Genomic DNA, 26,462 nt, shown 5'->3' on the forward strand with positions numbered 1-26,462 from the left:
TATCATTTTCCATTTATCTAGCCTCAACAGCTTTACAGGGACAGAATTCCAGATTTCTGCCACCCTTGTGTGAAGAAATGCTTTCTGACATCACCCCTGAACAACCTAGCTCTAAATTTAAGGTTATGCCCCCTTGTTCTGGACTGGCCCACCAGAAGAAATGGTTTCTCTCTATCAACCCGATCATTCTTTAAACACGTCAATTAAATCAACCATTAATCTTCTATACTTGAGGGAATACAAGCTGAGTCTATGCAACTTATTCTCATAAATTAACCCTTTTAGCGCAGTATCATTCTGGTGAATCTGCCCTGCACCCCCGAGGCCAATATATCCTTCCTGAGCTGCTGTGCCCCGAACTAATCACAGTGCTACAGATGGGATCTAGGTGTAACATAATCTTGACCTGTTTGTATTCCAAACTCCTTGAGATTAAAAAGCAACATCTCATTAGCCTTTTTAAATAATTTTATGTACTATCCACTAGCTTTTGGTGATTTATGTACTTGGAACATTATATCTCTCTGCTCCACCGCAGTTCCTAGCTTCTCCTTATTAGAAAATTCTCTTATCTTTCTTAGGTCCAAAGTGGATTAGCTCACGCTTCCCCACATTAAATTCCACCTGTCACATTTTTGCCACCTTGCCTAATCTATCAATGTCCCTTTGCAACTTTCTGTTGCCATCTACACTACTTACTGTGTCACCTAACTTAGTGTTGTTAACAAACTAGATACACGGCTCTCTATTCCTTCAAGTGATTTATGAATAAAGTGAAATGCTGAGGCCCCAGTACAGATTCCTGGGGAACTCCACTAGTCACATCCTGCCAAATTTGAGTACATACCCATTATCCCTACTCTCTGTCTCCCACTTCCTAACCAATTTTCTACCCATGTCAATAGGTTGCCTCTAATTGCATATGTTCATTTTTTTAAAACAATCTCTTAAGTGGAATGTTGTCATCTGAAACATCCATAGACACTCTCTTATCTACCATATTTACTATCTCCTCCGAAAATTCAACTAGGATTGTTTGACATGACTTGCCCTTTACAAATCCATGCTGGCTCTCTTTCATCAGCTCATATTTATCCTGTGCTCACTAACCTATGTTGGCTCAGCGTCCAATAATGTCCCAATTTTAAATTCTCATATTTGTTTTCAAATTCCTCCATGGCCTAACTCCTTCCTATCTCTGTAATCTCCGCCAGCCCTACAACTCACCAGGATCTCTGTTCTCCTCCAATTCTGGTCTGCACATCACTGATTTTCACCGTTCCTTCATTAGTGGCTGTGCCTTCAGCTGCCGAGAACCTAAGGTCTGGATCCCCTCCCTAAACCTCTCTGCTTCAACTGCTCTCCTCCTTTAAGATGTTCTTTAAAACTTGGCTCTTTGACTAAACTTTTGGTCATCTGTCCTAATATCTCCTTATGTGCCTTGGGGTCAACTTTTGTTTGATAATGGTCCTGTTAAGCACCTTGGGATGTTTATCACGTATAACTTTTTCTAAAAACCTTTTAAATCTATGTGGGTATCACTTGAGCAGACACGTGTCTTGGGACAGACGTTCAGTATTAAAATGTTATTTGCTAAGGCAATGAATCTGTGAACTTCTGACTCTCCTACCCTGATGGATGATCACCTGCTTCAAATCTACATCCTTTTTCTGTCTGTAGGGTGCCCACCTCCCAGAACATGTGTTCCAGAAACTCTTGTGATTCCCGTATGTGATGGGTTGATTACAGTTGTTCCTCTAGTTCAAAAACATCTAGTGAAAGTTTGAGTGAATGTTGGAAATACTTCCTACAAGTGTGTTTGCATTGGATGCTCAAGTCATTCAGGACTTCCTACATTCAGCATTACATTGCAACTGTCTTGCTGTTGTAACCCTTTTATACTTTAATGCTATGTAAAAAACTTTGAAGTGCTGCATTAATACAATCACAGCACATTTTACACACTTTGGTCTAGGAACATTAGGAACAGGAGAAGGCCATTCAGCCCCTCAAGCCTATTACCAGCCAATTAGATAATGGCTGATCCACACCTCAACTCCATTTACCTGCCTTTGCTCCATCTCTTTACCTGGTCCTTTAACACCATATCAAATAACCCATCAATGCGATATTCTAAATTGAGCCAAAATATGAGGTTACTTACATGTGTTTCAGTTTGAGTGGTGGAGCTTGTTCAAGAACAATTTGGTAGGACAGTTGAAAGAGAAATGGTATCTTAAAGAGCCTGAAGTGTACCACTGGTCAGCATGGACTGCACACATAAGCACAACTTAGAAAGCAGCCATTATTTGTTCCTGCTCCTAGCTTAACTCCACGGTCCCCATTAGTTTCTTCAGTTCTTCGCCACTGTCCCTCACACTCTTGGTTTCTTGTAGCTTGCCATCTGATCGTACCACCCACCCCCCCCCCCCCCCCCCCCCACCCCCAGCTGGTCCGTGGCTTCCACTTCCTCTTCCAGCTGCAAAGGAAGGCCTCTGCTGTCCCAGATTAACCAAAAGTGCTGCATTCCCTGGGCCAGCCTCTGTTTGTCTCTCCGATCTGGGTCTGTCTTTACTCCAGTCTCCATAAGAAACACCACAGGAGATTAACTTTGAGGGATGAAAGTTGAAAACCCTAAGTTTTCCATGTTTCCTCAGCTGAGATGATCTTTCAGGAATACATCACTTAATTCTAGTTTCCACACTTCAGTTAGGGCATTTCCAGTTTATAGTGGGTCGATTGGAATCAGCAATTATTCCATTCTTATCTGTACTTAACCCTTTTTCTAATTATATAGAATGTGGCCTTCTTTAAGTGCCCTGGGGATCAGTAGCAGACCTGTCCTCCGCCTGCTTGTTAGCTCCCCACCACCTCCAACAAGTGTGTCATGGACTTCTTTGCCACAAAGATTGGGACCATCTGTTCAGCTGCCTCTTCCTGCCTTAACTCAGCCCACCAGGCCAAACTTCCCCTAAGGTTCCTCTCTCTCTTAGCCCTGAACTTGCATCTTTCTCTAGTCTCTCTCCTATCTCCCCTCATGGCATTTCAAGCTCAGCATCTGTTCCTTCAAGCCTATTCCCAGCAAATTTCCCTTCCTGGTCCCACATTAGCTGATACTCTCTGTTCAGGCACTGTGCCCCACCCCTTCAAATCTGCCGTCATCACCCAACTCCTCAAAAAACACATTCTGTACTTTTCCGTCCTTGTAAACTACTGCTCCATCTCCAATCTTCTGTTCCAAAGTCCTTGAACATGCTGTCGCCTACCAAATCTGTGCTCATCTTTCCCAAACTCATTATTTGAATCCCTCCCATCAGGACTCCGCCACAATACAGAAACAACTCTTATCAAAGTCATAAATGACATTGTATGAAATTATGACCATAGTAAACTATCTCTCATCCTTAACCTGTCTGCAGCCTTGCAGTTAATAACACCATCCTCCTCCAACACCTCTCCACTGTTGTCCAACTGGGTGGGACTGCCCTCACCTAGTTCCATTCCTATCTATCTAGTCATGGATAAAGAGACACCAGCAATGGCTTCCTGTTCCCACACCGTTGCCTCTGGAATCCCCCAAATATCTATCCTTGGCCCCCTCCTATTTCTGATCTACATGCTGCCTCTCAGCGACCAAAAAACAATCTCAGGTTCCATATGTACGTTGACCACACCCAGCTTGATGTAACTATTCCACTGTCCCTGATTTGCCTTGCTGCTTGTCTGACATCCATAGAAACACAGAAACATAGAAAAGCGGAGCAGGAGTAGGCCATTTGGCCCTTTGGGCCTGCTCCGCCATTCAAATAAGATCATGGCTGATGGTCTAATTCATTACCCTGTTCCCACTTTTTCCCCATATCCCTTGATCCCTTTGGCAGTAAGAAATATATCTATCTCCTTCTTGAATATATTTAATGATTTGGCCTCCACTGCCTTCTGCGTGGAGAATTGCACAGATTCACCACCCTCTGAGTGAAGAAATGTTTCCTCATCTCCGTTCTAAATGGCATACCCCGTATCCTGAGACTGTGACCCCTGGTTCTGGACTCCCCAGCCATCGGGAACATCCTCCCTGCATCTAGCCTGTCTAGTCCTGTTAAAATGTTATAGGTTTCTATGAGATCCCCTCTCATTCTTCTAAACTCTAGTGAATATAGGCCTAATCAACCCAATCTCTCCTCATACGTCAATCCTGCCATCCTAGAAATCAGCCTAGTAAATCTTCTTTGCGCTTGCTCCATGGCAAAAACATCCTTCCTCAGATAAGGAGACCAAAACTGCACACAATACTCCAGATGTAGTCTCACCAAGGCCCTGTATAACTGCAGTAAGACATCCTTGCTCCTGTACTCAAATCCTCTTGCAATGAAGGCCAACATACGATTCACCTTCCTAATTGCTTGCTGCACCTGAATGCTTGCTTTCAGCGACTGGTGTACAAGGACACCCAGGTCTCATTGCACCTCACCCTTTCCCAATCTATCACCATTTAGATAATAATCTGCCTTTCTGTTTTTACAACCAAAGTGGATAACATCACATTTATCCACGTTATACTGCATCTGCCATGCATTTGCCCACTCACCCAACTTGTCCAAATCACATTGGAGCCTCTTTGCATCCTCCTCACAGCTCACTTTAACCCCCAGCTTTGTGTCGTCTGCAAACTTGGAAATGTTACATTTAGTTCCCTCACCCAAGTCATTAATATATATTGTGAATAGCTGGGACCCAAGCACTGATCCCTGCGGTACCCCACTAGTCACTTCCTGCCACCTGGAAAAAGACCCATTAATTCCTACTCTCTGTTTCCTGTCTGTCAACCAATTCTCAACCCGTGCCAGTATATTACCCCCAATCCCATGTGCTTTAATTTTGCTCACTAACCTCTTATGTGGGACCTTATCAAAAGCTTTCTGAAAATCCAAATACACCACATCACTGGTTTCCCCCTTATCTATTCTAGTTACATCCTCAAAAAACTTCAGATTTGTTAAGCATAATTTCCCTTTCGTAAACCCACGCTGACTTTGCTCAATCCCGTTTATGCTTTCCAGGTGTTCTGCTATCACATTCTTTATAGTAGACTCTAGCATTTTCCCCACGACTGATGTAAGGCTAACTGGTCTGTAGTTCCCTGTTTTTTCTCTCCCTCCTTTTTTAAATAGTGGGGTTACATTTGCCACCCTCCAATCTGTAGGAACTGCTCCAGAATCTATAGAATTTTGGAAGATGACCACCAATGCATCCACTATTTCCAGGGCCACTTCCTTCAGTTCTCTGGGATGTAGATATTCAAGCCTTGGGGATTTGTCAGCCTTTAACCCCATTAATTTCCCAAGCACTATTTTTTTACTAATACTGATTTCATTCAGTTCCACCCTTTCATTAGACCCTTGGTTCCCTAACATTTCTGGAAGGTTATTTGTGTCCTCCTTTGTGAAGACAGAATCAAAGTATATGTTTAATTGTTCTGCCATTTCTTTGTTCCCCATTATAATTTCCCCCGTTTCTGACTAAGGGACCTACATTTGTCTTCACTAATCTTTTTCTCTTCACATACTTATAGAAGCTTTTACAGTCAGTTTTTATGTTCCCTGCGAGTTTACTCTCATACTCAATTTTCCACCACTTAATCAAACTCTTTGTCCTCCTTTCCTGAATTCTAAACTGCTCCCAATTCTCAGACTTGCTACTTTTTCTGGCAATTTTCTATGCCTCCTCTTTGGATCTAATACTATCCCTAATTTCTTTGGTAAGCCACGGTTGAGCCAACTTTCCAGTTTTATTTTTGTGCCAGACAGGAATGAATAATTGTTGTAATTCACGCACACGTTGTTTAAATATTATCCATTGCCTATTCACCGTCAACCTTTTTAGTAAAGTTCCCCAATCGACCATGGCCAACTCACGCCTAATACCTTAGTAGTTTCCTTTATTTAGATTCAGGACCCTAGTTTTAGATTCAACTACTTCACTCTCCATCTTAATGAAGAATTCCTCATGTTATGATCGCTCCTCCCCAAGGGACCCCACACAACAAGATTGTTAATTAATCCTTTCTCATTGCACAATACCCAGTCTTGGATAGCCTGTTCTGTAGTTGGTTCCTCAATGTATTGGTCTAAAAAACCATCACATATACACTCCCGGAAATCCTCCTCCACAGTATTATCGCTAATTTGATTTGACCAATCTATATGTAGATGAAAGTCACCCATGATTACAGTACTGGAGGAACAGATATTTCCTCCAATTTAATAGTGGGAAGCCATTGTCTTCAATTCCCCACCACAAACTCTGTTCCTTCCCTTTCCCTGGCCACTGTCTGAAGCTGAACCAGACTGTTCACAACCTTGGTGTCCTATTTGACCCTGAGATGAGCTTCCAACCCCACATCCTGTCCATCATCAAGAATGCCTACGTCCATCTCCGTAACATTGTCTGACTTTGTCTTTGCCTCACCTCATCTGCTCCTGAAGCCCTCATCAATGCCTTAGTTATCTCCATATTTGACTATTCCAATGTACACTTGGACAGTCTTCCGGTCACCCTCCGTAAACCTGAGCTTATTCAACCCTCTCCTGCTCACATCATAACTCACACCAAGTCCCATTCACTCATCACACCTGTGCTTCCGGTCCAGCAACGCCTCAATTTTAAATTCCCATCCTGCTTTTAAAATTCCTTACCCCCTTCCTATCCCTGTTATCTCCTCCAGCCCGACAACCCTCTGAGATCTTCATGCTGCTCTGGTTCAGGCCTCTTCTGTATCCCCTATTTGAATTGCTGTGCCTCCAATGGCAAAAAGACTCTAAGCTCTGGCATTTCCTTCCTGAAACTCTCTACCTCTTTTTGTTACTTATAAGAATCTTCCTAAAACCTTTGACCAAGCTTTTTCTCATCAGTCTTAATATTTCATAATATTTCATACTCTGCTTCTCTCTCCACAGATGCTGCCAGACCTGCTGAGTATTTCCAGCATTTCTTGTGTTTATTTAATATTTCATAATGTGGCTTTGGGTCAAATTTTGTTTGATAATGCAGCTGTGAAGAGCCTTGGGGCGTTTTTACTACGTTAAAGGCGCCATACCAATACAAGTTGTTGTTGACGATTCCTCAGAATGCTGAGGCTCGAGACAGTCACTCAACTGTCACATACTGTCCACTGTTAGTGCGACACTTTGCGTCATTGAGCCCAGGTCAATGTCCGTTGAGGCACGTGCGTGCGTCATGACGACAGCGGCCGCCGAGCACATGCCTGCGTGCTGGCGTCATCGGTCACCAGGTGGGCGGGACCTGAAGGAAGTTTGTGCCGGCGGCTGCAGGACGGGGACGGAGCGGGCGCGATTAGTAGGAAAATGAAGATCTGGACGTCGGAACACGTGTTTAAGTGAGTGAGAGAGCCGACAGCAGGACCCTCATCGCCCGATCGTGGGTTTGGCCAGGTCCCGGCCTCAGGGTCGGAGTGAGGAGCCGGGAAGAGGGAGCGGGCCCCGGTCTCAGGGTCGGAGTGAGGAGCCGGGAAGAGGGAGCGGGCCCCGGTCTCAGGGTCGGAGTGAGGAGCCGAGAAGAGGGAGCGGGCCCCGGTCTCAGGGTCGGAGTGAGGAGCCGGGAAGAGGGAGCGGGCCTTGGCCTCAGGGTCGGAGTGAGGAGCCGGGAAGAGGGAGCGGGCCCCGGTCTCAGGGTCGGAGTGAGGAGCCGGGAAGAGGGAGCGGGCCCCGGCCTCAGGGTCGGGGTGAGTTACTAGGTGTCCGCGAGAGGGGTGAAGGCGGCAGCTTCCATCCCCCGGGTTAGTCGGTGAGAAGGGGAGTGGTCTGGGTGCAGCTCCCTCCTTAGGCGATACTCACCCCAGTCAAGGTGACAGCAGCTGTTTAGTTTGTTGACCTCGAGGGAAGGAGCCGTGAAGTCGGTGCTTTAAACATGATTCGGGCTAAGATTGTTGAGATAAACGATCCACTTTATTTTTTGGATTTACTAATTCTTTTTCCTGTCTTGACTCATCACTAAAATCTGCAGGGATGTGAATTTGTGGCTGTAAGATCTTAACACCGATTTAGATAAAGTGGATAAAAGGAGCAAAAGCCTGTTTTTCCATGCTTAAATCACCCTTGGGCCATCTCACCTGACTTTTAACAGCTAACTCATATTTTTGCTTTTCAGCCTGATATGTGACATGCACAGAAACCCATCCTATTGTTCTAAGGTTGCAGGATTGTCTGAGTCGATGTGGCACATATGTGGATCATAGCATAAATGCAGCCTAGTTGCTGAGAAATCCACTGTGTTTCTGTTAGCCCAGTATGTTGCACACTCTATAATGGCACATGTTAGTGTTGAAGTCCAGTGAGCTTGGGTGTAAAAAGTTGGAAGAAATATGCCTAAGTGACATTAATAGAGGCCTTAAGAGTAGTTTGTTCTACTTCCTGTCAGGGATCACTTTTGGGGGAGACACAGAAGACCACTGTTCCTGATCGCTAGCCAGTGATTGCTGCTGGGAGGACAGGATTGTGTTGTGATGCTAACCACAGTCAAATAACTTGCTGATGCTCGCTGTTGGCCCTCACATATAATGACTGGTCATCAGGGAACCTTGTGCCTGTGAATCATACTCCAGAAAGTGGAACAGTAGAGGAGAATTTGACAAATGCTGTGTTTTTTAAAAGTAAATGGTGAATTACAGCCCAGTTTACTTGAGCTGTATTTTACAGTTTTAGTTTAGTTTAGAGATACAGCACTGAAACAGGCCCTTCGGCCCACCGAGTCTGTGTCGACCATCAACCACCCATTTATACTAATCCTACACTAATTCCATATTCCTACCACATCCCAACCTGTCCCTACAACCTAGAAGTGCGACCTTTAGTTGAGGGAATGAATGTTGCAGGTGGTGCCGATCAAGCAGGTTGCTTTGTCCTGGATGGTGTAGAGCTTCTTAAGTGTTGGAGCTGCACTCGTCCAAGCATGTGGGGAGTATTCCATCATACCCATGACTTGTGCCTTGTAGATGGTGGACAGGTTTGGGGAATCAGGAGGTGAATTACTCCCTGCAGAATTCCCAGTCCCTGACCTGCTCTTGTAGCCACAGTATTTATATGGCTGGTGCAGTTAAGTTTCTGGTCAGCAGTAGCCCCCGGGATGTTGATGCTGGGGGATTCAGTGTTGGCAATACTATTGAATGTCAAGGGGAGATGGTTAGTTTTTCTCTTATTGGAGAAGGTCACTGCCTGGCAATTTTGTGGTGCAGATGTTACTTGCCACTTATCAGCCCAAGCCTGAATGATGTCCAGGTCTTGCTGCATGCGGGCACTGACTGTTTCTTTTTCTAAATTCATTCATGGGATGTAGGCGTCACTGGCCATGCCAGTATTTATTGCCCATCCCTAATTGCCCTTGAGGAGGTGGTCGTGAGCTGCCTTCTTGAACCGCTGCAGTCCATGTGGGGTAGGTAAACCCATAGTGCCGTTAGGAAGGGAGTTCCTGGACTTTGACCCAGCGACAGTGAAGGAACGGCGATATAGTTCCAAGTCAGGATGGTGTGTGACTTGGAGGGGAACTGGCAGGTGGTGGTGTTCCCATGTATTTGCTGCCCTTGTCCTTCTAGTTGGTAGAGGTCGCGGGTTTGGAAGGTGCTGTCTAAGGAGCCTTGGTGCATTGCTGCAGTGCATCTTGTACATGGTACACACTGCTGCCACTGTGTGTTGGTGGTGAAGAGAGTGAATGTTTGTGGATGGGGTGCCAATCAAGCGGGCTGCTTTGTCCTGGATGGTTTCGAGCTTCTTGAGTGTTGTTGGAACCGCACCCATGCCAGGCAAGTGGAGAGTATTCCATCACACTCCTGACTTGTGCCTTGTAGATGGTGGACAGGCTTTGGGGAGTCAGGAGGTGAGTTACTCGCCTCAGGATTCCTAGCCTCTGACCTGCTCTTGTAGCCACGGTATTTATATGGCTACTCCAGTTCAGTTTCTGGTCAACGGTAGCCCCTAGGATGTTGATAGTGGGGGATTCAGCGATGGTAATGCCGTTGAATGTCAAGGGAAGATGGTTAGATTCCTTCTTGTTGGAGATGGTCATTGCCTGGCACTTGTGCGGCACGAATGTTGTCCAGATCTTGCTGCATTTCTACATGGACTGCTTCAGTATCTGAGGAGCCGCGAATGGTGCCCTCTTCTGGCCTTATGATTGAAGGAAGGTCATTGATGAAGCAGCTGAAGATGGTTGGGCCTAGGACACTACCCTGAGGAACTCCTGCAGTGATGTCCTGGAGCTCAGATGATTGACCTCCAACAACCACAACCATCTTCCTTTGTGCTAGGTATGACTCCAGCCATCGGAGGGTTTTCCCCCTGATTCCCATTGACCTCAGTTTTGCTAGGGCTCCTTGATGCCATATTCGGTCAAATGCTGCCTTGATGTCAAGGGCAGTCACTCTCACCTCACCTCTTGAGTTCAGCTCTTTTGTCCATGTTTGAACCAAGGCTGTAATGAGGTCAGGAGCTGAGTGGCCCTGGCGGAACCCAAACTGAACGTCACTGAGCAGGTTATTGCTAAGCAAGTGCCACTTGATGGCACTGTTGATGACACCTTCCATCACTTTACTGATGATTGAGAGTAGGCTGATGGGGTGGTAATTGGCTGGGTTGGACTTGTCCTGCTTTTTGTGTACAGGACATACCTGGGCAATTTTCCACATTACAGGGTAGATGCCAGTGTTGTAGCTGTACTGGAACAGCTTGGCTAGGGGTACGGCAAGTTCTGGAGCACAGGTCTTCAGTACTATTACCGGAGTGTTGTCAGGGCCCATAGCTTTTGCAGTATCCAGTGCCTTCAGTCGTTTCTTGATATCACGTGGAGTGAATCGAATTGGCTGAAGTCTGGCATCTGTGATGCTGGGGACTTCAGGAGGAGGCCGAGATAGATCATCAACTCGGCACTTCTGGCTGAAGATTGTTGCAAATGCTTCAGCCTTATCTTGTGCACTGATGTGCTGGGCTCCCCCATCATTGAGGATGGGGATATTTGTGGAGCCACCTCCTCCAGTTAGTTGTTTAATTGTCCACCACCATTCACGGCTGGATGTGGCAGGACTGCAGAGCTTAGATCTGATCCGTTGGTTATGGGATGTTTCAGTGTCTGAGGAGTTGCGAATGGTACTGACCGCTGTGCAATCATCAGCAAATATCCCCACTTCTGACCTTATGATGGAGGGGAAGTCATTTTGAAGCAGCTGAAGATGCCTAGTCCACCATCTCCAAGGTGGAATACTCTCCATTTGCCTGGATGAGTGCAGCTCCAACAGCACTCAAGATGCTCAACACCATCCAGGACAAAGCAGCCTTCTTGATCGACACCCCATCCACCACCTTAAACATTCACTCCCTCCACCATTGGCACACAGTGGCAGCAATGTGTACCATCTACAAGATGCACTGCAGCAACGCACCAAGGCTCCTTCAACAGCAACTTCTGAACCCACGACCTCTACCACCTAGAAGGACAAGGACAGCAGATGCAAGGGAACACCACCACCTGCAAGTGCCCCTCCAAGCCACACACCATGCTCACTTGGAACCATATTGTCATTCCTTCACTGTTGCTGGGTTAAAATCCTGGAACTCCCTTCCTAAAAGCACTGTTGGTGTACCTACACCCCAAGGACTGTAGCAGTTGAAGACGGCAGCTCACCATCACCTTCTCAAGGGCAATTAGGGTTGGGCAATAAATGTTGGCCTAACCAGTGATGCCCACATCCCCCGAACGAATTTTAAAAAAAAGTCATCCACATTGCTGTGCATCTAGAGTCATGTGTAGTCCAAACCTGGTAAGGATGGCAGATTTCCTTCTCTAAAGGACATCAATGAACCATTCGTGCTTAAAGGAGTACAATTGTAAGAGTGGATAATTTTATTATGAAATGCTTTTCCTCTGAATTGATGATTTATTTTCTTTTAAGTCATCTTGGCTTTTATAATTGTATTCCTCATGAAACCTGTCATTACCACTCAACCAGTCGTTCTGAAATATCAATATCCGTTTTTATGAAGATTGGGGTAAATTACTTGCTTAGTATCTCTGCCATTTTTTCACTATCTACTAAAAACTCTTTCATTTCTTAAACCATATCTTGGCTAACATTTGCTAATGTGCCTATAGAAAGCCTTTATTTTCATTTTTTGCTATACCCTCTTCGCATTTCTCTTCACCCTCTCTATAGTTCCCTAAATTTCTTAGAACTGCCCTTTTATTATCTATCCTGTTAGAGCTCATTGTTTTTTTACGTTTGTATTAAATTGACAACAAACATCTGTGTATGCCAGGTACAGCCATTTTTTAGAATGATAATGGATTAATGTTGGTCAGGCGCTGATCTACAGCATTCTTACTGAGCCTTCAGAGGTCTCTCTGTCCGCTGCTAATCAAAGGGTTAACCACTGGCAGTACAATACTTTGTATTCTAGAACCAATGTTGAAATTGGTATCTAGTATTCTGGACAATGGAATTGGTAGAATCTTTCATCGTGCAATGTTCGTATGTTCACATGCCCAGATGTCTGATAGCCATCCATTTAGGAATTAAGAACACAATACAATGTTTTTGAGTGAGAGACTAATGCTTGAATTCGAGTTCTCACTTGATTTGGAGTTTGTAACCTGTCAGAATTATGCTTTGCCTCTTTTGTGTGCTCCTTTTGAATGGCAAATTTCCCCCACACTGTTGTCTGTAATTTTTCTTTTTAAGTATTCTGTTGCTGAGCTATTTGTATCTCTTTCCACAGCCACCCATGGGAAACTGTATTTAAAGCTGCCATGCAAAAATATCCCAATCCCATGAATCCATGTGTTGTAGGAGTGGATGTATTAGATCGACATGTTGATGACCAAGGCAAGTTGCATAGTCAGAGGCTGCTCAGTACAGAATGGGGGGTACCGTCTGTTGTCAAATCAGTAAGTATTGTTCTATTATAAACTGTTACACTCTCTTTTAGCGATTAAGGAGCATAATCTACACTTTTTTCAAGTATTCTGTGTATCTTGGGTCTTACCCTTTTTTTCTTTTTGAGAGCACCAAAATACTTCTGACATTGTTACAGCCGCTGGCTCCCTTCAGATCCTGCAGGGACAGCACTGTCTGACAGCTGAAAGGGTGAATGAGCTGTTGCACATCCTCAAACAATGCTGCTCTTTGGCTAGTAGTATATACATGAAAAACCTTGTAATTATTGTCCTTCTGATTTCCCCCGCCCCCCCCCCCCCCGCATTTGTTTCTTCCAGTTATTCTCTAAAGAGCACCCTCTGTAAATACTTTCATCTTATCCTGCTTTCAAAAACATTTAAAAACCCTTTCCTCCTCCCACCATGAACTATTCTGTGACCTTCTCGTTACTGTCCATCATTTTTTTGTTCAATGACCTCTATAATACTCTGCACTATCTCTCTCTGTATCCAAGGAGTACTGTGCAAATGTACGCTTTACTAGCTTGAAACCCATTCTGGGGAGGGGGCATTGTACTGCAGTGCTCATCTGGCAAGTCAGTGTCCTTTGCTTGTGATATTGTAAATTATGCGTTACTATATTTGGGAACATGTTTAACCATCACTTCTCCAAATATAGTAACCACAACCTATGGTAGTACAACAAAATTACCCCAGAGATGCACTTGGGGACAAGAATAAGAGCATATAGAGAGATACAGCACTGAAACAGGCCCTTCGGCCCACCGAGTCTGTGCCGACCCATTTATACTAATCCTACATTAATCCCATGTTCCCTACCACATCCCCACCATTCTCCCACCACCTACCTACACTAGGGGCAATTTGCAATGTCACAGGGAGAACTTGCAAACTCCGCACAGGCAACACTCTGAACCGAACCCGGGTCGCTGGAGCTGTGAGGCTGCGGTGCTAACCACTGCGCCACTGTGCCGCCCAAACTGTTTCCATTCACCAGGATCCATCTCCAGTGTCATCTGCCAGCCACTTTTTACAGCTGTCACTCTGACACTGATGAGCTGAATCAGTTGAGACCAGTGATCCATCACCTAGCATTTGTTGTATGGGATTCTGATGGCTCCAAAATAAGTGGAAGACTTGTGTGAGTGACCTCTTTAGTCAGGGAGAGGAATATATCTCAACTTAAAATAAGTAGCATGGAGGGACTGCAGTCAGGAGGGAGCAAAATCAGACCTCAGCATATAAAGCATGGGATGAAGCAATAGTAGGTAGCAATGCTCTTTTTGTTTATTCGTTCTTGGGAGTGTTCTGCATAAATATATGAATAGTAGTTCCACCTCTTGACTGGGGATCCAGTGTTAACAGTGAACTTACAATCTTGGGAGATTTCGAGCTCTCATCAGTCATCGGACTGGTCGAACTCTTGATCTCACTTGGTCATAGCTTGTCTTTGTTTGTGGTCTAGTGTTAATTGGTAGAATTGTAAAGGAAGTTTATTGACATAGGCTAGTATTTAAGGCTGAAGCAAGTTGTCTGTGTAGTTTATAAACCATATGTGGCCCAGGTGCGCTGGCAACAACATGCATTGGGCTTTAGTTGACTAAATTGTCCTCCTTGACTTTAATGTTCCTGGAGGTTCTGAAAGAGCACTAAGGTGCTGTTGAAAATATCTTGCATTTGTATAGCACCTTATCATTTCTTGAGCACATCCAATAAAGTTTTGTAACAATTTTGCATGGCAAAGGTATTTAGTTTTCTAGGCAAGTTGTTGCCTTGTTGGTGGATAAATCCCAAGTTAAAGCACCAGGATTTGTTAGTATGCACAGTCTGAGTTGTATGTGAATTAATAGGAACGTGGATTTAAATTTTCTTGTGGCCCGCAAAGCCTCATGGTGTGGAGCTGAACACCATGTTCAGCTTACTCTAATAATTAAATGACCCAATCTGACAGAATACTCTTGAGGGCAAGAACTGAAGTGTATTCCATAACTGCTACTGTCCTCCAGGATCAATCTTCAGTGTGCTAATCAGGAGTGCTTTTTTCAGAACTCTGAACAATGTTTGGTTCTCTGATCTGTGCAGACTTGAGGTTTGGATTAATGACATTTGAACTTCTATTCTACCATGAATAGCTATGCATATTATACTGTGCTCTATAAACAAGGAACCACGGCATGCAATGGCTGGGTGAAGGAAGCTGAATTTAGAAAACAAACTGTATCCTATTAGGTGAAGTTATATGGCTCCAATTCATGGAATTGATATTCATTTTATCCAGTGAGTCTGAGGAAAAATATGAATTGCGTAATACCTTTGCTTTATTAAATTAGACTGACAGATGGGTAAAGTTCAGTAATTGTAGTAGAAATTTGATGGACATTGATTCTATCATGGAATGAATGTTGAAGGTTAGCTCACTGACACTGTGGTTGTGGATGACTTCAGTTGTGTAATCGGCACCAGGCTGCCTTGCTATTGCACAACTCTTTGTGTGAAAAGCAGGCCAGAAATGACACAAGGTCACCTTTCAGTGCCTTCACTGTGAATACTGCTCAGTGACTGGGCAGATCAGAAGGTTACTACTTAGAATCATTCACAAAGTTGGGAACATAATATGCACTGGAGGGAAGGTCGGGAAGTGCACTTTGGCTTTATTTGATGCTGGTTTCCTGTTCGCCCTTTATAACATGTGATTCCTTGCTGGTGACTTAACACATTTCTTTCTAAGTTAGATCCAGAGGTCAGAATCAATTCATTGCTTTAGTCTAAGTACAAGAATTTAATCCAGTTGGAGGTACTATATTTAAATTAGGTGATGGAAATATACAGCTCAGCTACAATCTGTTCAATTGTTTTATGTGTGAGATTTGTTTCCGCTAAATAAAATTGTATTTTATAAAACAAAATTCCTTATTCTTTCAATTAAATTGAAAGAGAGGTTTAGTCAACTGCATCTCTCTCTCTCTTCCCCCACCCACCCAGAAAGCATCATGTGTCACTTTGGCACCAAGCATGTGGTCCTGCTTGCCTGCAGGCGAGGTCATGGTGTCCATTTTCTGCAGCTTGTTAAATAAGTCATTTTGTGGAAGATGTAGTTGGAATGGTATCACAAATTGAGAGTGAAAGAAGAGATGCTCGTGAACGCCACTATGACTCCTTTAAAAAATCACCTGCAATTTCCCTTATTTCGTTTATAACTTGTCCTAATACCCTGTGCCCAGCATTTAATGAGAAGCAAGGGTGTTTCTGGTGCTTACTGAGCTGGATCAGTGTGTTTGACACCTGTATGTTTAACTATTTGAAATTAAGGTTTGGGGGTAGTGAAGGAAGGAACACTTTGATAATTGAACAAATGTTAGAAATGACCCTTCTTCCCACTCTGGTTTTCCACTCCCGAACAAAAGAAATGGTTGTCTCTGCTTTGGCAAGTGGCTGATCAACTGCTAGGGCATCTCAGTTGTGTCCATGTATTGTAACATCGAGAATCTGTGGTGTCTCGCTTAGAACCATGTGGTTGGAAGCAGCTCTGTGGCTAGTTTTGCTGTGCTATACGATGTCATTCTTGTCAAATGCTGGGTCGTTGTTGAAGGTCGTGGGAGTTGAATATGTTCGCTGTAGCTATGGTTTATGCCAGGTGGAAGAATTGAGTATTTTTGCCTAAATCAATGACTGATCTTTCTTCCAATTTTCCAGCTCATTGGCACATCAAGGACCCGGACGTATGTACAGGAGCACTCTGTCGTGGATCCCGTGAAACGGACTATGGAGCTTAGATCTGCAAATGTTAGTCAAGTAACATGAATGTAGAAACAGAGCATAATTTCCCACTGTGTAATGCATGAGGAGATGATTAGAGCCATGATATTTGACCACAACATCACAGAATTGTTATAGCACAGAAGGAGACCATTTGGCCTGCTGTGTCTGCGCTGGCTCTCTGAAAGAGCAATTTTACCTAGTGTCACTCCCCATCTTCTCCCTGTAGCCCAGCACATTCTTCCTTTTCAGATAACAATCGAATTCAATTGAATCTGCCTCCACCCTGCTCTCAAGCAGTGCATTCCAGATCCTAATCGCTCGCTGTGTGTAAAAGTTTTTCTTCATGTTGCTGTTGCTTCTTTTGCCAATTGCCTTAAATCTGTGCTCTCTCATTCTCAATCCTTCCACCAATGCGAACTGGTCTTTCCCTGTCTACTCTGTCCAGACCCCTCATGATTTTGACCCCCCCCCTAGAAATACTGTATAGTTTCAGGAACCCCATGTTAGGTCAGTAGTCAGCTCCACTTTCCGAAATGTCAAGATCATGTTTTACCTAACAGGCTACATTCGGTGCATGTGATGCAGTTTTTCTGGAACTGCATTTCCTTCTATAGGCATGACAGAAAGCACTGGCCATGTAAACCCTTGAGCACTGTAACCCGCATGCTGGGAAAAATTGCACACATAACACATGTTCCTGTGGCAACTGGTTTGTACCAGTGAGCAGCAGGCATAAACTAACCATTTAAATTGGTTTCTTTCATCATTGGCATGCTAAGAACCAAAGTTTATTTTTGTAGGACATGTCTTCAGTAGTGAGATTTCGACGACATTGTCTTAATCAACTTTTTCTATTATTTATTACTTTTGCCGACTTATTCTAAGATGTAATGCATTTATGGTGTAACGGGAAGCTTATTGCAGACACCTTTGGATATTTTACTCCCAAGTAAAAGAGTTGCTGCAGTATGGTTCCATGTTAGCAGTAGCATGTTGGTATCCTACTCCATGTGTCAATCAGCTATTTGACTTGAGGGCAATATAGCTGAACCCAACTGATTGACATCAAATGCACATTTTCCAGAGTGTCTTTGGATAGTAAATGAGCCCCTTTGACTTTTTTTTAAATGACTTTTGTCCCCCTTCTCTAGTGAGGGATGCTGCAAGTCATTTGTGGTAATGTTGCCCCAGCTGTTGTCATCCAGCTTGACACAGACTGGGTGTCAGATCTGGGGCTTTCTACTGTTTGACTTAGTGCTGTACTGCGTAGCGCCTTTTACCAATTGGATACATGGGGAACTCTTAAACATTCAAGCATTACTTCATCAGGTTTTCCAATTTGGTAAATACTCTCTTCCAGTCAGTCCTTATCACTAAGCGTCCTTGTGAAATTATTCAATGTTATGGATCACTCAGACCTGAATTCTTTGCAAAACTTTTTAAAACGGAATACTTTGCCCGTATTTGAATCTGGACAATAATATCCATGTGAGCAGTTACACCTTGGTTCATTGTACTGAAGCAGTGGAGATTTTGGGAAAGAGTGCAGGCTTCCCTAATGAAAAGCTCCCATTAACCTGCCAGAATCACAATTTATCAGCTGCATACTGTGCAATACTTACTGCTGTATACCCAACCAGTTACAGGGATTTGACTGACACGGGGCCAGGTTCCACATACACGCAGACTGCACTCAGCTTTATCTCGCCACCAACTTACTGGACCCCTATACGGCCTCTATGCTCTCAGACTACTTGTCTGGCATCCAGCCTTGGATGAGCTGTAATTTCCTCCATTTGAACCTTAGGTGTCCAGTAGGTGACAGTCCCTACCACAAACTCTGCCTTTGTCACTGATTCTGTCCCCCCACCCTTCCCGTTGTGTCCTGTTTGATCCTGAACTGAGCTTCCAACCTCATGTGCATTCCATTACAAAGACCACCTGCTTCCATCTCTGTGACATCACTTGATTCTGCCCTTGCCTCAACTCATCTCCTGCTGAAATCCTCCTCCATGCCTTTTATTACCTCCAGACTTGGCTATTCCAGTGCTATCCTGGCCAGTCTCCCATCCTCCATAAACTTGCTATTCAAAACTCTGCTCTTTCCTTTAGAAAGGAGAAAGTCGAGGAGTGACCTTATGGAGGTCTTTAAGACTTTGGAAGGGTTTGATAGGATAGACTTAGGGGAGATGTTTCCACTTATGGGGGAGTCCAAAACTAGCAGACATTAATGTAAGATAGTTACTAATAAATCCAATAGGGAATTCAGGCAAAACTTCTTTACCCAGACAGTGGTTGGAATCTGGAACTCCTGACCACATGGAGTACTTAAGGCAAATAGCATAGATGCATTAAATGGGAAGTAAATAAGTACTTGAAGGGGCAACAAATAGAAGGACATGATGGTGTGGTTGGATGAAGTAGACTTGGAGGAGGCTCATGTGGCGCATGAACACCAGCAAGGATCTAGTAGGCCAAAAGGTCTATTTCTGTTGAAGATTCTGTTTATGTAATTCAGTATTATTATTCTCATATCAGAATGGCACAGTAAAATAGTGTAAAGCTCACTTTACTGTAACACCGTGCCTCAGTCCCAAACTCAGAAAAGCAGCCCCTGCTGCACCAGTGATGTTTTTCCATTTACTGAAACAGCCATTGTGTGGTCCCTCAAAGATTACACTATGGTCCATGCCAATAAGGAGCAGGGTTGCGTCTACCCAAGCTGATGTATCTTTCAGCCTGCAGACAAACTGTTACTTTGGGTTTGATTTGAACCCAGGTGTGTTATCCACTGCATCACCCAGTTTCCCATCCATTTTGTTCGGATATTATTGATGGCCATATCGGTCACTATTGGTTTGTATCGTTATATTTGAGTGTCTTCATTCTAGAGCCCACAAATGTATGTTCTGCTTATGTTTTAGTCCTGTTTCTTAATTATTTTACAGATAACGTTAACAAATTTAGTATCGGTGGATGAACGATTGGAGTATAAACCCCACCCACAGGACCCAGAAAAGTAGGTACAGCACATATGTTAGTCAAGTGCAAAGATTCTACACAAAGCACCATCCCACTACCGAAACATTGTGCAGTTTTATTGCTAGTCCATGTGTGGATATGAAATTCTTCTATTTCTCCTTGTTCTTGACAGCTGGATGACTTCCAAGATTTCCTATTGGGTGACCAATAGCAGCTCACTGTTTGCAGTGCTTTACAGGCACCAAATGGAGAGTAAGCACCTTTGCATCAACTTCGCTAAGAGCAAGAATTTGTAGTGAAATGTGGTGTCTAATAGTATAACTAGGCAGTGAGGTTGGATAAGGCAAGTTACAAACCCATGGAAATTCACTGACTTACATGATACATTAGCTCCTTTGTTTGCCACATTCCTCTGCCTTCTTGCTGTGTCTGATCCTTTTTGTGTTAAGAGTGCAAATGTTTACCAATGACTAGCCCATGTGGCCTGTTCCTTTTTGGCTTGCCCTCAGTGGAAAGGCAGGTAGCTTTGGGACGTGAAGGGAAAGTCGCTTGTGTTTTCTACCGTACATCTTTGCAGCAGAATCGAGTGGAACCTGAACCGGGAAATTGTATAATATTAATTGAGAGCGAGGAGGAGTAGACAGTTCATCTATTCTATTGCTCTTCTGATAGCACCTTGAATGTATGATCCTGTTTTGTTGTTCCAGGACCATCCTTACCCAAGAAGCTATAATCAGTGTAAAAGGGGTCAGTCTAAGCAGCTACATGGAAGGAATAATGGCGAGCAGCATCTCTGCTAATGCAAATAAAGTGAGTGCAAGGGATGGGGAAATAGAATTGTAAGTGACACAATAGAGAAAGGTCAGTTTCTTTTTCAATTACCTGTGTAGCATAATAGTTTACCCCTGTGTGTTTCTGACCACGGCCCCCGCACCCCCCCCTCCCCCGCAGCTAAACATTTCTTCCCAGCTTTTGAGTAACGTATGGTTCTAACGATGCTGGACGTTCTCGATCTATCTTCCTCTTCCTCCATGGCAATTCTGCATGTATGAGCCTACTAATTTGAACATCATCGCCCCGGCCTGATCTTACCCTCACCTGACAGCACTGCTTTGTAATCAGGAGACAAAATTCTGTCTTATTTTTAGCTTTGTGTTCTGCCCCCACCCGTTCACCTCACCTTGTACTCTTTCTGGTGGGCACTGAGGGCAATTGCAGCTCCCCTGAAATTGGCAGCAAAGCAGAGAGTAGGGATGAGCTTGAGGCTGCTTTATTTGTATGACTCGATTGACAGGCTGAATTGCTTCTGGGAGTCTCAAAGTGGTCTTACTGCATTGTTTTATAATTCTCATCCTTGCTGTGTTCTTTTAACTACATTTAATGAACAACTGCCTGTGCAGAGTTTGCAAGTTCTCTCTGTGACCGCGTGGGTTTCCTCCGGGTGCTCCGGTTTCCTCCCATAGGCCAAAGACCTGGGGGTTGATAGGTTAATTGGCCATTGTAAAAAAAAATAAAAAAATTGCACCTAGTGTAGGTAGGTGGTAGGAGAATTGAGGGGATGTGACAGGGAAAATGGGATTAGTGTAGGATTAGTATAAATGGGTGGTTGATGGTCGGCGTGGACTCAGTGGGCCGAAGGGCCTGTTTCGGTGCTGTATCTCTTTATGACTCTTAACTTTCACTGTCCGTAGCCACTGTTCTAATACTTAAGTCTCTGTTTTTCTACTCAGGGACGAGAAGCAATGGAGTGGGTAATTCACAAGTTAAATGCTGAAATTGAAGAGTTGGCAGCATCTGCAAGAGGAAGTATCAAAATGCCAATGGCAGCAACATCAGTGGAGTAATAGCTGAGAGTTGTGCAGAAATACATTTTTGCCTCTGGGCTATTTAGCCTACTGCTTCCCACTGTGCATTTAATTTCCCTTGTTCACCAGAGCTGCAGATCTAAGGAATGTAAAGCAGCTTGATTCTTCTTCTGTTTCAGTGGGACACTCCATACAGCAGCATGCTGATTGCGATTGTGTCCTGCTGTGCAGTGCAGATGTTTCCCTGGAGGGTTTTTGCTGAAGACTGCGTATTAGAACAGGTGCACAGAGGGAAGTACTGGGTTTTAATATTTATTACTCGTTATATTGTAATTTTGGCAGAAGAATTGAGAAATGGCAAAGACCAATAAGTTGGCAATGGTGGAGCTTGTGATCTCAATATCTCAGATTTTGTGGCCTATATGATTGCAGAGGTTAAGGACAAAACTGTGTTGTGCCACTTACCTGAATTGATCAGAAAGCAGTACACCCTCTGGTGAATCAATTGGCAAATATCTTGTATAACTGAGGCAAACAGATCAAGTTCAGTCTGTCATCTGGACTCTGTTAACTAGTTTTAGCCAAGTGGCCAGTAGGGTTGTTGCAATTAACCTCAGCAATGTTAAGACCAGAAAAATCAGCCAGGGTTCCCATTCCTGATTGCTATCCAGTAGCCCCTGCTAGAAAACGTGTGGAAGTAGACTCAGCTGTGATACCCAACAACCTGCTGATGCACATTGTCTGACTTCACAACTTGTTTACTCACCATGTAAGATGAGACACTGGAAGGTGATAAGTACCTGCTGAGCTGTAGCCCAGCAAGACTCAGCACCTAGCAGCTTTGGGCAAGGATTGAGATACAGGACACATACAAATATTTCACCTGCAGTTTGGACGAGCACCTGTGATTTAGACTCATTGGAAGCCAGGGACTAACTTGGGGGTTTACTGGCATAATTGTACTGATAAGTACAATGTGATCAAAACTTTGAAAAAAATTGTTTTGACCTCCCATGTCTATGGGAGTCAATGGTTAGTTCCAAACAGCAGGTATTGCTGCATAAGTGCTTTAAATTTCAGTGTTTAAAATTAGGAGGTTAAACTTTAGGAATTTGTATCCAGTTCTCAGTCACTTAATGCAACATTTGTCAATAAATGGGCCTCTGTTGTAGTAAGACATACAATATTGCACTGAAGTGTTCTGCAGTTGGTATATTTATCTATGAAGTCTTCAAGCTAAGGGCAAATCTGTGTTGGGAAGCCAAGGGTGTTGACGTAATCCAAGAAAACTTTGCAGTCACAGTTTTGTATGAAAGTACCTGCGAATCTCTAGTTAACTAGGTTTTGGTAAAGTATTTGTTTCATTAGCGTTTACAATTTAACTTGGAGAGAATTATACCATGCAATTGCCATAGATTTTCTACATCAAGGTGTTGATATTCCTAAAACACAAACGTTATTGAAGGTTTTCTGTATGTTGTAGCATTTGGATCTCGTGCTTTTTAAAAGGGAAGCTGTGTGACACTTCCTCTTAATTAATTTTGGTTTTCATGGGAACATCCTCTGATCCAACAGTCAATTAGCACAAGTAAATGCACTTCCCTCCCCTCCCAAAGTTGCATTGCTTTTTAAATTGCCAGAATTACAGTGAAGCCATGTAATAAGTTTGCATATCATGGTGCCTCAGTGACCAGGCTTCGGCCCCTGTCTTCTGACCATATGGCGCATTGATTTTGGCTACTGTTTGGATATCTAGGATGCTCCTGTAGCAACTTGCAGACTACAGAAAAACAATCTTTTTGTTGCACCACACCAATATCATACAGTTACATGGAAGAGTTCACCATGTGAGAATTCCTGGGCCAGGCTTTGTGGGGAGGAGAACCTCTTGTAATGTTAAAAGGCACTTGCCAAATTTTGGAGCTGAGTTGTGATCTGTTTCACTTCAAACATATGCTTAACATTTTTTAAAGCACATGAAAGTATATAGAACTTGAATTTCATTTGGTGTTTGCAGGGTTCCAGTTACAAAGAGGATTCCTGGTCTGAATGTAAAGTGATTACTGTAACTTGTAGAGTTGTTGCAATGAAGTGTGATTTTGGCTCAGTTAGCAGCAGTCTTGCCTCAGGATCAGAAGATCATTGGTTCAAGCCCCACTCCAGCATTGAACACCAGCACAGTAGCTATACAGAAATCAGTAATGCTATCCTTTTCATGAGACTTGATCAAGTCAAGTGGACAGTAAAGAACCTAAGGCAATAGTTGATGGACTGAGTTTTTCCACTGCCTTGACTAACATTCCTCCTTCAATACCATCAAAGACATCATAACTGAGCACTTACCTCATTACTCTTTGTGGGACTTCACTGTGTTCAAAATAGCTGTACATTTTCCTGTATAAGTCACTCCACAGTAATTCATTGAAAATGAGGTGCTTGAAAAGTGAGAGTGCTTTACGAATGCAATCCTTTCTTTAATTGGACAATACACTTTTTAAACTTAACTACAGGACAGTTTTGAGTTTGAGAATCCCATTTGGGCTGCCCTGCCTGAGGGCTACTTAATCCTTTTGAGCTCTCTTTCTGTAACATTTTTGTCAGAGTTAAGAACTTTCAGCTTCTGAAGTGATGCTGTTGAGCTGTCCCTGTATAACAACTGATTTTGCACAAAGAAGTCTTAGTACCAACTGATCACTGACTAGTTAATACAGCAGATGTTTGATTTGTTCCTGGGGACTGTGTTCTGCTCAGTTTCCATTATATTTACAGGGAGTGCAAACACAGAGCTATGCTGTTCAGATGGTTTACTTCATTGGAACAAGCAGAAAATGATAAGTACAAGTTGAGGCACCTGCATTCCCCAGCATCTTGTGTAACAGTAAACTGATGAAAACACTACAATCTGATGCAGAGACCTACTTGTAGCACTAGAGTGCGGGATTCTCATGTTTAGTATTCCACATAGGATGGCATTACACACAACATATCTTCCAGTAAGAAACTCTTCACTTCTTAGTTCCAAACCTTAACTTTTCATATAAATATGTATCTTCAGGGTTCACCTATTGTTTTGCCACTGTCTGGGCAGAGCATAAAGATAATTTGTGCCAAAACAGATGCAGTAGTGTCTCATTATTGGCGAATAGGAATAATCTTTCAATAAATTAGGTTTTTTAATGAATGATGTATGGAAAATGTCAATGCACGTGGTGCGTTTGTTACTCTGACTCAGAGTTTGTATAATTGTACAGCTGGAAAATGGGTTTAAAGTAGATGTGTGGAGAGAGGAAGATATAGTTAATGTTTCAGGTTGATTAACTTTCATCAGAAGTGGTTCTGATGAAAGGTCATCGAACTGATACATTGACCCCACCTTCCTCTCGCTGCAGATGCTGCGCGTTTCCAGCATTTTCTATTTGGCTTCATATTTTCAGCATCCGTGGTATTTTGTTTTATAGTAAATAGCTCCAGTTGAAGAGTTCACACCAGCACAGAGGGTTTCTTGTGCTGTACTTTCTGAGATTCTCTAGGGATACTAAGGCTGGGGTGATTCTGTGGAGTTCATTTTTAAAAACCATATGGGGTTTAGAACTGGAACCTAGGCTTTCACCATCTGATACCTACAGGCCCAAATGCTCATACTTTGAAAAATAGGATTCAGAAGGAAGTAGACTTAATTAGGCAGCGTGACCCAAAATTATGGTGAGAGTTAACAAAAACTTGTGATCAGCAAGGGATCAATTCTACACTGAACTCTGCAGTATGTTAAATGGGCTCAGAGGGACTGTTCCAGGCTCTACCCTTACACCTACTTTATTTTATGGTTTTGCTGTGGTATAATGGGCATTTCTGCATAGGCCAGTCTGCATTTACTTGTGTTTCCTTCTCTACATAAAGTGGCCTGCGAGCTGAAATCTTTAACAGCTACAAAAAAACCCAAACAAATTTTATATGCTGCTAGTAACATTTATTATTTAATGTTTTGCTAGATGAAAATTTTGTTGAACTTAATGTGACCAACAAAAAAGTGAGCATTGGATTAGGCTTGTTCAATTGAAACATAAGTTTTTTTAAAAAATTTATTTTTCTGTGTAATATCTGTTAACTTCCATTTCCATGAAGGATTTTTTTGTATGGAATAGTATTTATTTTAATAGCACTGAATTGTACTTCAAACTCTAGCCAAGTTGTTATTTTTAACAAAACTGCTGTCAATAAAATTTAGTGTTTTTAAAGTAGTGTATTGTCTGTGGATTTCTTTGGAGTTGAAGGTTTGCCTAGGCCCATTAAGTACAAAGCTGATGTAAGATAGCTGGCTTTGAGTGATATGTGAGAACATGTCGTCAAGCAAACCCTATATGCCAAATGAAAAACAATAATTTCTTCGATTGGAAACTGACATTAGACTTTTAATGGGGAAATCCTACAGTAACTTTTAAAAATACTAGCAGCCAAGATTGCAGATGACACGAAAATTGGTGGTGTCATAAATAGTGAGGAGGAAAGCCTTAGATTACAGGATGATATAGATGGGCGGAGCAGTGGCAAATGGAATTTAATCCTGAGAAGTGTGAGGTGATGCATTTTGGGAGGACTAACAAGGCAGGGGAATATACAATGGATGGTAGAACCCTAGGAAGTACAGAGGGTCAGAGGGGGACCTTGGTGTACTTGTCCATAGATCACTGAAGGCAGCAGCACAGGTAGATAAGGTGGTTAGGAAGGCATATGGGATACTTGCCTTTATTAACCGAGGCATAGAATATAAGAGCAAGGAGGTTATGATGGAGCTGTATAAAACGCTAGTTAGGCCACAGCTGGAGTACTGTTCTGGGCACCACACTATAAGAAGGATGTGATTGCACTGGAGAGGGTGCAGAGCAGATGTTGCCTGGGCTGGAGCATTTCAGCTATGAAGAGAGACTGAAAAGGCTATGGTTGTTTTCCTTAGAGCAGAGA

General features: G+C 43.3%; 1 protein-coding gene across 2 annotated transcripts; it reads left to right on the top strand.

Annotated features, from left to right (window-relative positions):
- The first annotated feature begins 7,274 nt into the window (after nucleotides 1–7,274).
- LOC137378015 (PRELI domain containing protein 3B) lies at nucleotides 7,275–25,733 on the top strand. 2 transcript variants are annotated; one of them, XM_068048046.1, is made up of 6 exons: nucleotides 7,275–7,396; nucleotides 12,780–12,948; nucleotides 16,651–16,740; nucleotides 19,665–19,735; nucleotides 20,406–20,508; nucleotides 21,429–25,733. In XM_068048046.1, the coding sequence occupies exons 1-6, from the start codon at nucleotides 7,365–7,367 to the stop codon at nucleotides 21,540–21,542; spliced, it is 579 nt and encodes a 192-aa protein (XP_067904147.1). In that variant the 5' UTR covers nucleotides 7,275–7,364; the 3' UTR covers nucleotides 21,543–25,733. The 2 variants fall into 2 exon arrangements, with proteins under 2 accessions (XP_067904147.1, XP_067904148.1); XM_068048047.1 differs by lacking the exon at nucleotides 7,275–7,396 and adding an exon at nucleotides 7,412–7,741.
- Nucleotides 25,734–26,462: the final 729 nt, after the last annotated feature.

This window comes from Heterodontus francisci, chromosome 16, assembly GCF_036365525.1.
Source record: "Heterodontus francisci isolate sHetFra1 chromosome 16, sHetFra1.hap1, whole genome shotgun sequence".
In the NCBI taxonomy this organism is placed as follows: domain Eukaryota; kingdom Metazoa; phylum Chordata; class Chondrichthyes; order Heterodontiformes; family Heterodontidae; genus Heterodontus; species Heterodontus francisci.

Bases quoted from the DNA above. Each gene is read 5' to 3' on its own strand.
- LOC137378015 (XM_068048046.1), top strand. From the start codon at position 7,365: ATGAAGATCTGGACGTCGGAACACGTGTTTAA. The intron at 12,949-16,650 runs GTAAGTATTGTT...CCAATTTTCCAG, and splicing joins TACCGTCTGTTGTCAAATCA to CTCATTGGCACATCAAGGAC. The intron at 20,509-21,428 runs GTGAGTGCAAGG...TTTTCTACTCAG, and splicing joins TCTCTGCTAATGCAAATAAA to GGACGAGAAGCAATGGAGTG.